General features: G+C 32.7%; 1 protein-coding gene across 1 annotated transcript; it reads right to left on the bottom strand.

The window, feature by feature from the left end:
- Positions 1-6299: 6299 nt before the first annotated feature.
- On the bottom strand, positions 6300-13294 carry LOC137813755 (RNA-binding (RRM/RBD/RNP motifs) family protein). Its single transcript, XM_068616170.2, has 11 exons — positions 12905-13294; positions 11857-11928; positions 11434-11661; positions 10587-10668; positions 10283-10450; positions 9776-9940; positions 9520-9690; positions 7719-7806; positions 7476-7534; positions 7187-7252; positions 6300-6916 (listed from the first exon to the last, which is right to left on the bottom strand). Exons 1-11 carry the CDS (start codon positions 13102-13104, stop codon positions 6836-6838), a joined length of 1380 nt encoding a protein of 459 aa, XP_068472271.1. The 5' UTR covers positions 13105-13294; the 3' UTR covers positions 6300-6835.
- Between the last annotated feature and the right edge of the window lie 1577 nt (positions 13295-14871).

Raw genomic sequence — 14871 nt, 5'->3', positions numbered from 1 at the left:
TCGGCAGCTTGTTAGCTTTTGTGAATGGCGGACGACTTTACGAGTTTCCTCATCCCATGGGCTTGTTTGATGGATCGAGAAATGTTTCCTAATAAGAAAGCATCTGTTATGCCAAGCCAAAGGAAGATTTTTTCTTAAGCTTTGGGAAATACATGTGACATTCTTTTGTCCCAGCTACCTACTCCTTGTATTAAGGGAGATATAGTTGTTGTCCGGGTTGATAAGGAAGATTACTTGGCTGGTCTTGAGGATTGCAAGACCCATCTACATGGTTGGATTATTCTATCTAAGGGGGATAAACCTCTCAAATACCTTGATTTAACTAAAATGGTGCAGCTTGTGTGGAAGGTTATTGGACCGTGGAAAGCAATCCCTCTTGGGAAGGGTTTCTATGAATTAGAGTTCTCTTCTTTTGAAGACATGCGATGGGCTCTTGGGAGGGGTTCATTACAGTTATTTCCTGGTTTCTTGAGATTGTTTGCTTGGACAAAAGACTTTATTCCATCTATAAAACCCAGGCTTGGGTTAGAATCTACCATTTGCCTTTGGAATAATGGAGACTAAGGGCAATATTTTCCATTACCAGAGACATTGGTAGTCCTTTGTCTTTGGATGTTCATACCACGAGAAAGAATTGGGGTTTGTTTGCTAGAGTGCTGGTAGATATTGATATGTTGTCCCCTCTTCCCGATCACCTCTTGGTTGAACGTTCAGACTTTGCTTTTATAGTCGACGTGGAATATGAATGACTCCCTCCATTTTTCTCTCACTGTAAGATGATTGGGCATTAGCTTGCTTGGTGTCACGTAAATTCTTGTCAATTACAATTTCACCTTTTTATTCATTAAACACTTTAAATTATGCTTTTGAATTATTATTTTTTTCAAATTTTTTTCTTCCCTTACCTCTTTTGCTTGAGTCTTATGTTCTTATCCATTCTACTTATTTTTGCTATAATTGTGAAGAACTAAAAAGCAACTAGAAACTGTTTAAGTGGTAGTTGATTTAGTTCCAAACAAAGAACTCAAGTGATCATATGAATTGAATCTCATTCTCTTTGTGAAAATTTGAAAGTGAAGTAAAAATAAAATATGCATGTCAAGAATGTGGAATTATTTAGTCCATAAAAAACAAGGACAAAAGAAACAATTTGAGGCATTCATTTTTCAAGATTAAAATATTAAGAGGATTCTTTTAAAGTGACAAATTGTTTTTGTTGATCAAGGATGATCTTGTGCTTTGGTGTCTCCAAATCCATGGTGTTTGGTGGAAGGTTGGTGTTGTTGCTTGTGTGGGTGGGTTCTGGGTAGATTGAAGTGTAATCCACTCTTTGTTTGAATCTAAAACTAAATTGAATCAAAACCTTTTTTAAAAAGATTGTTTTCTAAAGAAGTGGAAAAATAACCAGTTGTTTTATCATTTCAATCGATTGCTTGACCCTTAGTGGTTTTTGAAAAGGGTTTAAAGCTTTTTGAGTTGGTTGACTTTGCTGTCAAACCAATTCAATCGGTTGTTTCAAAAATTCAACCGATTGTTTTTTGAAAATCCATAACAAAATTTTTATTAATTTTGGTAAATCAGCTTTAAATGTTTTCTAACTGTTTTGACTCATGCTTTAAATGTTTTTAACAAACCTTTGGAGTATATAAAGGTTGTTTTACACTCCTGAAGGATTGAAACCGTTTACACAGTTTTTAGATTGAGAAAACATATTTAAGTTTTCAAGATTTGCATCAAGCTTTTGGATTTCCCAAAGGAGTGGAATAGGATTGTTGTAATCTTTCGTTTTTTATATTGATCTAAGTGTAATCATTCCTCTTTCTCTCTTGTATTTATGAAATACTTGTGGTGTGTGCAGAATCAAAGGTTGTTCTGAATTTTGTGGTGTGTTTACCAAGATAAATGTGTGTTCTTGATGTGTTCAAGATCACTTCTTTGGTGTGTGCAGAATCAGAGGTTGTTTTGAATTCTGTGGTGTTGTGTGCCAAAGGAAGTGTGTGGCTTGATGTGTTCAAGGTCACTTCTTTAGTGTGGTTGTTTGTAATTTGGATTTTGATTGCATAGTAGATACCTAGTGGTTTTTGGGGACTGGATGTAGCTCTTGGGATAAGAGTGAACTAGTATAAATTGCTTGTGTGCTTTTCTCTTGCCCTGAACTCATTTACATTATGCTTTTATGTTGTTTTAATTACTGCTGATAAAAACAACCGGTTGTTTTTCTGGAAATCAACTTAAACAGTTTTGTTTCCTTGATTTCTTTCTCTGTGATTTTGCATTGGAGTTCATTATACCTTCAAAGATTGCGAAAATCTTTTATGAACAATTCATCTCCCTCTTGTTTAAGGCCATATATTCTAATAGTTTTCACATTCGTTGAACTTAATCCTTCTTACTTTTATATTTTTTAAGAAAATTAAAAACTTCATAGTTAAAAGTTTAAGTAAGTTTCTTTGAGTCTTTAAAAGTGCTTTTCTTGTTTGTCTTGTTTAAGTTTTGTCATCATCTTACTTCCTTTTTGGTTTAGCTTTCTTTCTGTCAACTTTTCTTGCTTATCTTTAAAGTCTCTTTAAGTTTTGTTGGGGATTCTTTGTATGAGTAAGTTATAAAAGTTTTAACCTCTTTCACTTTAGTGTTGCTACCAAGTGTAGACCTTTTGGCCAAAAAAATTTGAAAACCTTTTTTGAGTACCTTTTATCCATCCTTTACTAAATAGCCAATTAATACACGTGAATGAGTGTATTATTTGTTGTTTAAAACTAATTGTTTAATTTTTTTTTATACGCAAATATGCATCATTTATCCTCAGGGGAATCTTCCAAACCACTTTCTCCTCAAAAGGCACACCTTTTGGTGGAACTTGAAGAGGCCAAGAGGAGCTTGGTTCAAAAGGAGGAAGACATGAGACAATTGGTAGAAATGATGCAATGCCTTGAAGACACCCATGAGAGACAAGTCAGGGAAAGGAGATGTGAGCCTAGAAGAGCTACTAGACATTACATACAGTATGGAAGTCAAGAAGAAGAAGATTGGAGAGTGAAAATTTTGAAGCTAGGCGTCATCAACACCAACATCAACAAAAGAAGTCCATTCCTTTGGTAAAATTACCTAGTTTTAATGGGGATAGTGACCCAAACGTTTATCTAGGATGGGAAGCTAAAGTAGAACAAATATTTAATGTGTATGACATTGAAGAGGACCAAAAGGTTAAGTTAGCTTTCCTAGAATTTGAGGATTATGCCATGCAATGGTGAGATCAAACTATAATGGATATTGGGCTAAACAAGAGGGCAGTCATGGTCTCTTGGAATGATTTAAAATTATACGTGCGCACACGATTTATTCCTCCTCATTATAGGAAGGAACTTTTGTTGAAGATCCAACGACTTCATCAAGGATCCAGGAGTGTAGACGAGTATTTCAAAGATTTAGAATTAACATTGACTAAAAATTAATATGCATGAAAGTAAAGAGTCAAATGTTGTTAGATTTTAGAGTAGGTTACGGCGAGAAATACAAGATGTTGTGGAATTATATGAGTATACTTCTTTGGAAAAATTGGTTCACCTAGCCATCAAGGTTGAATCACGTGTTTTGAAGAGAAATTCTTTTAAAAATACTCATAATGATGGCTTTTAATCATCTTGGAAGGACAAACACAAATTTTAAAACCAAGACTCTTCTTCCAATTTCTCAAAAGAAACCACCCCACAATATAAAAATTATTGAGATAAACCTTCTACTCCTAAATCACCCACCAAAACTTCAAGTAAAAAATGCTTTAAATGTTTAGATTTTGGGCACATTGTTGCTAATTGCCCAAGTAAAAGAACAATGATGGTTAAAGGGGGTAGTCGTGAGTGACCATAGTTCCCAATCATCTTGAGCTAGCTCCCCTTCCTCTTTAAAAACCCGTAGTGAGGACGAGTGTGAAATACCATGTGAAGGTAATTTGTTAGTAATAAGATGTATGTTTGGGTAACTTCAAAAACCTTTTGATGAAAGTCAAAGGGAAAATATTTTCCATACCGGGTGCCTTATTAATGACAAATTATGTTCCTTGATAATTGATGAGGGTGGTTGTACAAATGTGACAAGTACAAGAGTGGTGGAAAAACTTGGATTACCCACCATCTTTCATACAAAGCCCTACAAATTACAATGGTTTAGTGAAGAGGGTGAAATGATGGTTAATAAACAAGTCCTCATAACATTTGCCATTGGAAAATATAAAGATAAAGTTTTATGTGATGTTGTGCCAATGGAAGCCACACATGTGCTTTTGGGAAGGCCTTGGCAATATGATAGAAAGATTTTACATGGTGGACCCGTACAGAAACACAAACTGCACCTCTAAGGTATTCTTCTTCATTATCTTTTTCATTACCAATTCATTCTAAATACTTGACATCTTTGATAAAGAAGTTTAGGATGACATTCAAAAACCTCCTAAAGGTTCTTACCTTCTAAGAGGATTTTGACAAACCAATCAAATCTTCCCTAAACATTCTCTACAAACATGGCTTGTATCTAGAACTCATCCATGCAAACTCCCAAAGCTTCATGAACATAAGTTTGATTCACAAACCATTTCTAGAAATGTTTTTATCTTCTTTGTGAACAAACTAACTATGTTATTTACAAGAATTCTAAATTCGAGGTCAAATTCTTTCCAACTTGGGGGGGCATGATACAACTCAATTAGATAAGGAGAAAACCAAGGACACAACAGACACTTCACAATTAAGTCATTCATCTCAGCATCCAAGACAAGGCACCATCAAACTTCAGAAGGACCTCACCATAAGAAGAACTAGACATAGGCTAGAGCATCACATGTTTTTCTTTCTAGTCTTTTTAAAAGACAAGTTTATGTAAATAAATTGGGCTCACTTTGGGGGTCCAAATAGAAGAATAAGCTAGAATAGGGTTCACTTAGCATAAATTGGGGTGTACTTAGCATAAATTGGGCTTGTGCCAAGCCCATCTTTCATGACAAGTGCTTCTAAGTTTAGGGTTTCTTTGACCTACCTTCTAGAAGGTTTCTCACGAATGACGCTCCTACCCCTTTATCTTGTTCTCCAAGACACTCTCTTATAAATAGAGTGTCTTGTCTCATGTATTTCATACAATTGAAATTGAATAGAAAATAAGTTCTGCTTGAGTTATTAGTGAGTTTTGTCTCCTAAAGTTCTTGAGTCTTATCTTGAGTGTGCAACACCTTATGTGGCGGCTCCTTCACCACTCATCTTGGAGTACCTCATTCTCCAAGTGGCGTGACAACCTTCTTTCATAAGCTTTATTCATCCCTTCCTCTTTTTATCTTTCTTTTTGCATCATCCATTCCATTCCTCTTTATGATATCATGCTTGTCTTTTAATTTTGGTTATCACTTGTCTTGGATGCTGAGATGATTGACTTAATTGTGAAGTGTCTGTTGTGTCCTTGGTTATCTAATTGGGTTGAATCAATAACCAATCACGGCTAAGCTCACTAAGTATTGTTTGGACATCAACCACTCCTAATTAAACAAAGTTTGATTAAAGATGCGATCATAGAGATCACAAGTGTTTGCTCACTTAAGAGTGTTAACGTCTTATGACATATACAAATATAAGTACTCTTTTGTAGTTTGCTATATGTATACAGTAATATTCTTCTACAAAGCTTTAGGGTCAGAAAAAGTTTTTGAGAGCGTTTTAGCACATATGAGTGGGGGAACCCCACAATATTCAACAATTAAGTCATTTTGTTAATCCGGATCAAACTTTCATAAAAAATGGTACAGGTTTGCTACACATATTAGTGTTGTTTCCTCTCATTTACATCACATATTGCTACAGATATAACTTTTAAACTTAACATTTTGTTACATTTTCTTTCTATTACTGAAAACTAGTCAATTTGCCAAAGATAACTCCATTTTCTTTGAGTTTCACCCTCATATGTGTTTTGTTAAATCTTAAGGAACAAATAAAGTCCTTTTTAAGGAATTGTTGGTGCTGATAAAATTTATTGATTTCACAATCTTAAGCATAAAGATCCATCCTTGGTGGTTCAACCATTATTCGTTCTTTGTTCAATGTTGTTAAAGCTATTAGACATACAAATTCCGAAGTAAATTTTGTTTTTGTTTCCAAGAGGATCAAGAAATACCCTATTGTCAGGTGCAAGAAGAAAACACCAAAACTATTCTTCTATCCGATTAGAATTGAGGAAGGGTATATTAACCCTGTTAGAGCAGTTAGCCAAGACTAACCTTCTCTGTTATAGAGTAGCTATAAATAAATTATTGTAACTGATTTTGTTTGAGTAAATAAAAATCAAACCATTCAATTAGATATTTTAGTCCATTGTTTCTTTTAGACATTACAAAAAACAATGTGATACATGTATATATCCCCTTATAGGAATGATGGTATTTGGCAATGGCAAGCTGCATAACTAAATTTTTTACAGACCTGATGCATATCCACGTTTTCAGAGCCATGTCATATCGTTGTCAACCATAATTCTGCAACATTTTCTAGATCCAAGCTCCCAATACTTTTGCTTCTGGAGCAAAAAAATGAACCAATAAATTATATATTTAATAAACCATTGCCAACTTTGGTCTGCATATACAATGACGTTGGTCTGCCTTTTACAACCCCTATTGACAACAATGCGAAGTCTTCATTCACATAGTTTCCATAAACCCAAGGAGAATATACATGCTAGCATTCATATCACTAGCATTGCTGAATGCTGTGGTCTCAGTGCTTAGTGCAGAGTCCACTCCCCATGAGTGAATTAACAATGCGTAATTAGTCATCTGTTATACAATAAATGCACTAAATCAAGCCTTAGCAGCAGCGGGATTTCGACCAAATTGTATAATCATTGGCTTTCCTTTTAATACATATCCATTCACCCGATTCTGCAAAATGGTAATATGAAATATAAACCATTACTAATACAAACAAGAAGATAACTTGATGAAAAACTTGAGACAGTTATTCAAAATTACCAATATTATTAGCATGTCAAACTCTACATACTACAGTAACAATCAACAAAAAAAACTGCAAGAATTTTGTAACAAAGAGAAACGAAACTGCAATTCTAAAGGAAATAAAAATCTGAAACCAAAATCGTCTTGATTAAAACAATTAAAAAGAACACAACCAATCTCCTGTGAGAAACATACCAGAGCAAGATGAGCCAATTCAATAGAGGGGAATGTCAGAAATGCTTGACCCCTCATTCGTCCTTCCTGAAATTGAAAACTTGCTATTAATTTCAGTCTCACAGATATGCTACTACAAGAATTTCATGGGGATATAAATGAAAGTTAGTTGAGTCAGCACTCAATCATGTAACCCCAAACTGGCATGTTAATCAACTGGATGATATAACAAATAGAAAATATTTATTTTGGAGCTATATTTGCATAGCCTCAACAGATTAAAGTTGGTTATGGAATGTGAATGTCCTACCTGCATTAGTTTGACTTGAAGACCAGACTTAGCAGCCTCAACACTTCCAAACAAGGACCCTGTAGCAATAAAGGTAAAATAAGGTAAACTGTGGAGGTAACATCCATACAATATATTATGAAAATCTCAAAATATTTAATTTTATTAATTCATTATGTTTCTTTTTTGGATTGTAAAACATTCAAATTGCATGTGACAAGTATTAAACAAGACCTGAATCCAGTAAAAGTCTTGGGAGCTTACCAAATATATAATAGAAATCATCAGCAGTCACATCTTTTGCCAAATTCTTAACATACAACACAGGAGCAGGATTTCCAGCTGTATAGTTCTGTACAACACAATCCATCAGTTAAAAAAAGTCCCATAAAGAGGCATGTGTACACCATGGAAGCTCTAATAAATTATTTCTAGATCAATCTTTCAGAAGTCATTATACTGTAGTAGAAATAAGGTGAGAACCAGAGAATTGTGCCTCAAGGGTCAGGAGGAAATCAAGAAGATCATTCGAGCGTGCAGCTTAATGAAATGGATTGGTGGTAGAAAGAGAATGAGAATTCAGCAGGGAGGGTAGTTTAAAGGGTAGTGGTGGTTGAGAAAGGAGAAGAAAAAAGTAAGGTTAGTTTTGGAGTGGAAGGAAGCAGGCCCTCAAAGTTCCTCCAGTATTGTTTTTTCTTTCTTTTCTCTTTTTTTTTCAGGAGTCTGTTCATGGTCTCTGGAATGATATCAGTTCTGTAGCTTATATAAAATATTTATATGCATAAATATTACCATACAAAGTAGTTGCTCTTAAGGAAAGAGGAACCGTTGGACAACACGGGCATTTAGAGAATAGTAGAGTCAACGTTCCCTTAGTTTAATCACTTCATCATCCAAAATTCAGTATCAGTACCCACTGATGATGAAAATCTTATGATTGACCATGGGCTGTGATGAGACTTAAGATTATGTAAAAGGATAACAGCCTAGCAGTAAGGCTCCTCACTTAAGATTAAACCAATACAAGTTTATTGCACACAAAAACTAGCTAAAAGGAGCTTCTAAAAGATCACGACTGGGAAATCCAAGCTACTCCTAAATTTATTTGTCAAAAGTGCAAGCTCTCTAAATTGGTGAGATAGGATACTTTTCAAAGCTAAACAATATCTAAATCTTTGCTCACCTGCTCAACCAAGCAAGTGCAAAGTAATTTCAAATTGCCTTTGGTTTCAGGTAATCAACTAATTAAAAATAATCCGATAACATATTTTGGGACTTTCTGTTTATATTCCCTGTTTTCGCATACAATTACAAAATTGTCACCTTTTTTCTAATTTTGTTTCTTTTTTTCTAATATTTGTACAGGAAGTGGTGGAAACAGTGAAACAAAATGAGAGCAAGATGGCCTTTTTATTTAGAAAAAAAAGGCATATGCACCAACAATGCAAAATAGTTTTACACTGTCATTCCAATCACAAGCCATATATGGTAAGTTTGTTGACTTTAACAATAATTACCTTAAAAGTAACACCAACGGTGATTTGTGATTACATGAATATCTAAAACAGTTTTATGTTGTCACTGTATGGTCATTAAATTCTTTTATAATTGTTTGTGAAGACATGCAGTGGAAACGAACTATTCCAATCCAAACAAGCCGTACATTTAATTAGATATAACTACATCTAGCCTTCTATTAGACCAACTCATGCTCTGCAAATATTTTGGTGAATAACTAGTCAAAATTAAAAAATTCAACTTATGTGCAAGAAAAGACATAGTGAACTTGTGATATATATTACATATCCAGCAACAGAACAAATTCCTTAAGACAAGTATATTGTGTTCTGTTTCAAGATCTTTGAAGCAAATTGTTCTTATTTATATCCCACAGTTAGTCCTCAGTCACACAATTGTTCTTAAATCACCCAGCAGAGACTAAATTGGGAAATAACTTGGACTACATGGTAAATGTTAGATTTCCAAAGTGGTGTAAAGCTTGCTTCTTTCTGTTGCACATGTAGTACTGGAATGGAACAGTAAACACAGATATTTTTATCAGTACCTTAAACATTGGAAGGGATAAGATTTCCTCAGGAGGCAACTTTCCTCTCTCTAATTCATCTGGAGTCAAAAATTTGTTAGGATCTGGAGCATCTTTTTCTGGCTCTTGTAACTCTTGTGTTGTCTCATCATCTGTATGTTTATTTAGTTTTGCTTTGGGGACAATGTTGATCTGTAAATCAAAATGAAAACCTAAAATAAAATGATAAAATCATTGTTAATAGTTTTCCAGAAACCAAACTCTAAGAAAGAAATACCTTTAACACATGGTTCTTTTTTATCACAGGGAATTCTTTTGGAACCAAGGTGGATGGTTTTACTCCAACGGACTCATGAGCCACACCTTTATCAATAGCAGGGCCAACAATGGTCCTACGCCTGGCACGCTTTTGTCCAGACTTTTTTGTGCTTGCTTCGTACTCCTATAAGCTTGTTATTAATTTTTTTTTAAATGACTAAAGAGATAGGAAAAAGATATCCCCTAATCGCTTCATATTTTATAGTTTGATATTCAATTAAAATCATTTATGTTTAAAAAAGCGTTTTCAAACTGAACGACAACAGGAAACTACAGCATAAGAACATTGCGAAGTGGTACAAAAGGAAATTTCTATGAAATATTACCTTAAAAGATACATTAAACTTGAGAAGGGATGAAAACAAAAAAGAACATAAATGTTTTATACCAATTCTGAAATATTTAGGCAACCTGTACGTGCAATTATAAAGGATGTTAGCAATACTGAAAGCAGTGAAGAAGTTACCTCATCCGAAGATTCCATCTCCGATTCACCACTGGACAGATCTGCACACTGAGGATTTATAGTTACAGTAGGAGGAGGTGGTACTGGTACCTCTGGAGGTAATGGAGGTGTGGGCAGTGCCATACGAAATGGAGCAGGGATGTTCATTTTGTTCATCAAGTGTAGAACCTGCATTAGAGAGGTACAATCAATATGATTACTATTTGAGGTCAGATCCGTACAAAACAAGCTGACAGAAAAAGGTTACAGATGATTGAAATAGGAACCAATCAATCATAGAGGTCTCAACCAGTGCTGGAACAACCTGAGTGTAAAAGCGGGGAACAGCAATTAGAGCATTCACAATATTCGTTAATATATTTCCATCAGGTGGAGGGTAAGCATACCTGGGAAACAAGTTGAGTTAGATTACATACAAACTTATCATCATGCAAAATACCATACCATCCTTGATTAATATTAGGACACATAATAGTATTAGTTAAGATATTTAACAATCTCAAATGTATTTCATTTATTTCTTTATTTATTTAGCAGCATACCACTAAAAACTAACTTTATTTCACTCCAAATGGTCAATTCCAAAAGCTATGAAAATGAAAAGGCAAGATAATCACAGAATCTAGATCTTTGATATCATAAACAAAAGAAAAGAAGAATTGTACACATTGAAAGTATTGCAGTTTACAATGACATTTTGTTTTTCCTAGTAAGTTATTATTGAATCCCATGCAATAAAAAAAACACTCAGACATAACAATTCTAAGTGAAATAAAGGTAGAGCAGACAAATTCAGAGGAAAATGGAGAACATATAGATAAACTGCTTATTCTTAAAAATGTTCTATATTCAAGAAATTTATGCTTGAAAGAAGATCGTTGTGAAGTAAAATGGGTTACAATGAGATTACACCAATAAATCTCAGTTGGACAAAATTCTCACAATAAATCTTTCAAATTGATTCTAGACTATACTACATCAACCTCGGTAGCATATAACCGTAGTTTTCTTTCATTTTATTCTCATTAATCCATTCATTCAATTTTGTTAAATTATTTATCATATTTGTGTGCCGGTTGGCACCTGGCATCCCTTTTTGCGATAAAGCAACAAATACTAACAAGAGCATCAAATAAGAAGAAGCAGCATACTCAAGTAGAGGAGGAAAGGGATAATGGACACCAAGTCTATCAGCAATTGGCTCGGGAATAGGGAGGCCTCTTGATTTTGTATCTCCATCAACAAGTTTGCTTACATTTGCATTCCTCTGCATTGATGTTTTAGAGTCCTTACCCAGCAGATCACCGCTACTATTTTCACCATTACTAGTTAACTTACTCGCTCTCTCTGCTGACAAGACTTTACCAAGAAATCTCAACCTGATCAACCCAAAGTAAACAGATACAATTATTTAAAACAAATATCAAGTTTTCTTCATAGTGTTTCAAAATCAGGAACCAATTCCAAAAGATATAAAAATAGATTACAACAATGTAAAACCAAACAAGAAAAATATATGCCAAGGCTGTCTCTTCAAATATGAAAAAAAATGCAAAAGGTTAAATTAATAATACCCATTTAGTTGACGTTGTGCTTGAGATGCCACCATCTCATTTTTAAAATCCACAAAAGCACAATTGTTCAACCTGCATTATATGATTATATCAAATTAAGATAAAGCATCATTTGGCAATGTCATAAGCACAAATAAATTGGAACAAAAGTAATAAAATAGCCAAATATCATTCAATTCTTCCATGTCATTAAATAAAGAACGTGTATGGATGACTTGAAAAAAACATCACCAATGACAAAACCGAGATTCAAGTAGCACAGTAAGTTTGTGATAGGAACCCAGTTTAAGATAAGCTGACAATATCTTATTGATTGAAAATGTACCAATCATTACAAAATAAAAACCCTTCTAATCCGAAGAGAAAAGGCTCTTCAGAGAAGAAATGGTCCTTCTTTTAGACTCCCAAACTAAAAGTACATACTTAGCGTGACTTTCCTGCTTTCTTCTCTCTGTATATGTACAGACAGGAATAAAACTATTATTAGAAAAGGGTATATTACAATTTTGAAGAGCATGCGTATAACATTGATATTAGGATGTCCTAATTAAGATGCCAAATATAAGCACTGCTAGTAGTACAAATATTGGAAACTGTAGCATTATTACAAGAGTTAATAGAACAAACATAAAAATGTTTAGGCGTAAACAGGAGACTTGAAAACTGTAACAGGCCATCAGAACCAACACATCCATGAAGAAGAATGTAATTGGATTCCTGAGATTTTACAAAACAATGGTGAGGAAAGAATTCAAAATAAATATTATTATCGTGTGCAAACTTGCTTACACTAATCAGATTCTTGATAATTGAAGGAACATTCAAAAGATTGCAAGAGTTAAGTGTATATTTATTCTTTCCATCTAGTTAAGTCTAATTTAAAAGAAACAAATAAATATGGGAAATACTTTTAACACTGTAAGCAAACTGCAAAATTGACATGGCAGCACAATATTCATTAAAGAGTTAACCATGGTCATATTCAAACACCCAAGACCTTCAAATTGCAAAAGCAGTGGGAAAATAGAAACCTTTGGCAGTTACATACCTGGCACTAGAGCAAGGGCGCACCAAGAAAGCACCGAAATTTGCGAAGATTCGAGAAAGGGTGTCATGAGGAATGGCTTCTGGTAGGTGCTTAATCAAAAGGGTCACCGATTCTGCTGATTTCGCGTCACAAGGCTTTGATTCTGTGCCCTCTGACACAAACTGATGCACGCGGCCGTGAGGGGAAGAATCGCAAGCCATGAAATGTAATGTGCTACTACTTCCTCTTCTATATCACAACTCAATTCAAATTTTACATAATTTCATCATTTAATTCAAAAAAAAAAAGAGAGGGCTAAGGTCAGTTGGTGGCTGAATATCGGTGAAAGAAGAGTGCTCTAAGACTACAACTCTTACCAAAACTATAAAATCCTTATAGAAACTAGCGGTCGCTATCAGCATTTTTTATTTTTTTTATTTTTATATAATTAAATACAAAATTTAATCAAATTAAACAATATATTATTATTTATGTTAATTTTTTATTACTTACATTTATATTTATTTTTAATTAAATATGTTTAAAATAATTATAAATGAAATGAAATGTAATATTATTGAAGAATTTAATATTTTAAGAATGTGATTCTTAACTAAAGAAATTGAAGTTATTAATTTAATTATAAAAAAACTAAACATCTTTATATATAAAAATATAAAATAAAATATATACATTAGAGAAATAGGAAAAGCAAAATAAGATAAATAAAAAAAATGAAATAAATTAGCATTACATAATTTCAGAATTTCAACATTAGGGTTTTTGAAGCATTGAAGAGACGGAAACCTGGTGAAGTGGCGATGATGAAATGTGAAGAAGAACAACAATAGAGTTTTAGAATCTCCAAATTAGGATTTTGGAGTTTTCTTATATATCACTCTTTCAGAATCTGAAAATTAAGATTTGGGAGGATTTTGGAGACATTAAGATGTTTTTATATTATTTCTCTCTCATAGTTTTCTTATATATCACTTTTTTTTTTTTTGCCTAGAAAAAGTAACCGTCCATAAATTCACATTTCACCCCTCTCTCTCCACTCTTCCCTAATAAAAGGGACCAATAAGTGAGAACACATCAAATTTTAAAATTAAAAATATGCTTATTTAATAAAGAATAATATCAGTTTAAAACAGAAAAGTAACCAATCTCTCTACTATCCTACCAGTTAAGTGATAACAAAATAAAATATTTTACTTCCAAATGATACTAAAAAAAAAAAAGTGGATCTTTAACAATAAAAGATTTTCATCTAAGACATCAAAATATTATTTATTTTAAAACATTAATAATGAATACCCTTTTTAACACTACCTTAATAATCATCACCCTTTTCGATTTTGTTGTGTAATGTATTAAAATGTAGAAAAATAATAAACATTAGAAAAATTATTAAAAAAATTCTTAAATATAAATCAAAACTAAAAGCAAAACAAATTATAAAAACACTGTAGCAAACAAATAAAGAAAACTAAGAATCAGTAATGCAATGCAAACATACATACAGCAAGAAAAAAAAATTAGTATGTGACAGAAAATAGATAGCTAAATTAAAAATATTTTCAGAAAATATTTTAAAAAATGTGAAAATAAATATATAAAATATGATAATATTTAAAAAACACTTTGATCTATATATTAAATATTGCTTATATAAATTAAAAAATATAATTAAAAAATATCTTCATAAAAGAATTCGCAAAATGTAAAAATAAATATATAAAATATGATAATATTTTAAAAAACATTTTCATCAATATATTATTTAAAAAAGTAGCATAAAAAAATATCTTTAGAAAATATTTTTAAAAATGTGAAAATAAATGTATAAAAATCACTTATATTTTCCATTTGGTTATGTAATGTATTAAAATGTAAAAAAATTATAATAAACATTAGAATAATTATTTAAAAAAATCAAAAATATAAATCAATACTCAAAGCACAACAAATTATAAAAACACTATTGC

The sequence above is a fragment of the Phaseolus vulgaris genome, chromosome 1 (assembly GCF_051622355.1).
Source record: "Phaseolus vulgaris cultivar YP4 chromosome 1, ASM5162235v1, whole genome shotgun sequence".
NCBI lineage: Eukaryota > Viridiplantae > Streptophyta > Magnoliopsida > Fabales > Fabaceae > Phaseolus > Phaseolus vulgaris.
The sequence above is the reverse complement of the archived record's forward strand: the minus strand, read 5'-3'. Positions and strand labels throughout refer to the sequence as shown.

Coding starts and splice junctions, on each gene's coding strand:
- LOC137813755 (XM_068616170.2), bottom strand. CDS start 13,104: ATGGCTTGCGATTCTTCCCCTCACGGCCGCGTGCATCAGTTTGTGTCA. Junction 10,451..10,586: donor TTCCCCGCTTTTACACTCAG/GTTGTTCCAGCA, acceptor TCTCTAATGCAG/GTTCTACACTTGATGAACAA. Junction 9,691..9,775: donor AAAAGAACCATGTGTTAAAG/GTATTTCTTTCT, acceptor TTTGATTTACAG/ATCAACATTGTCCCCAAAGC.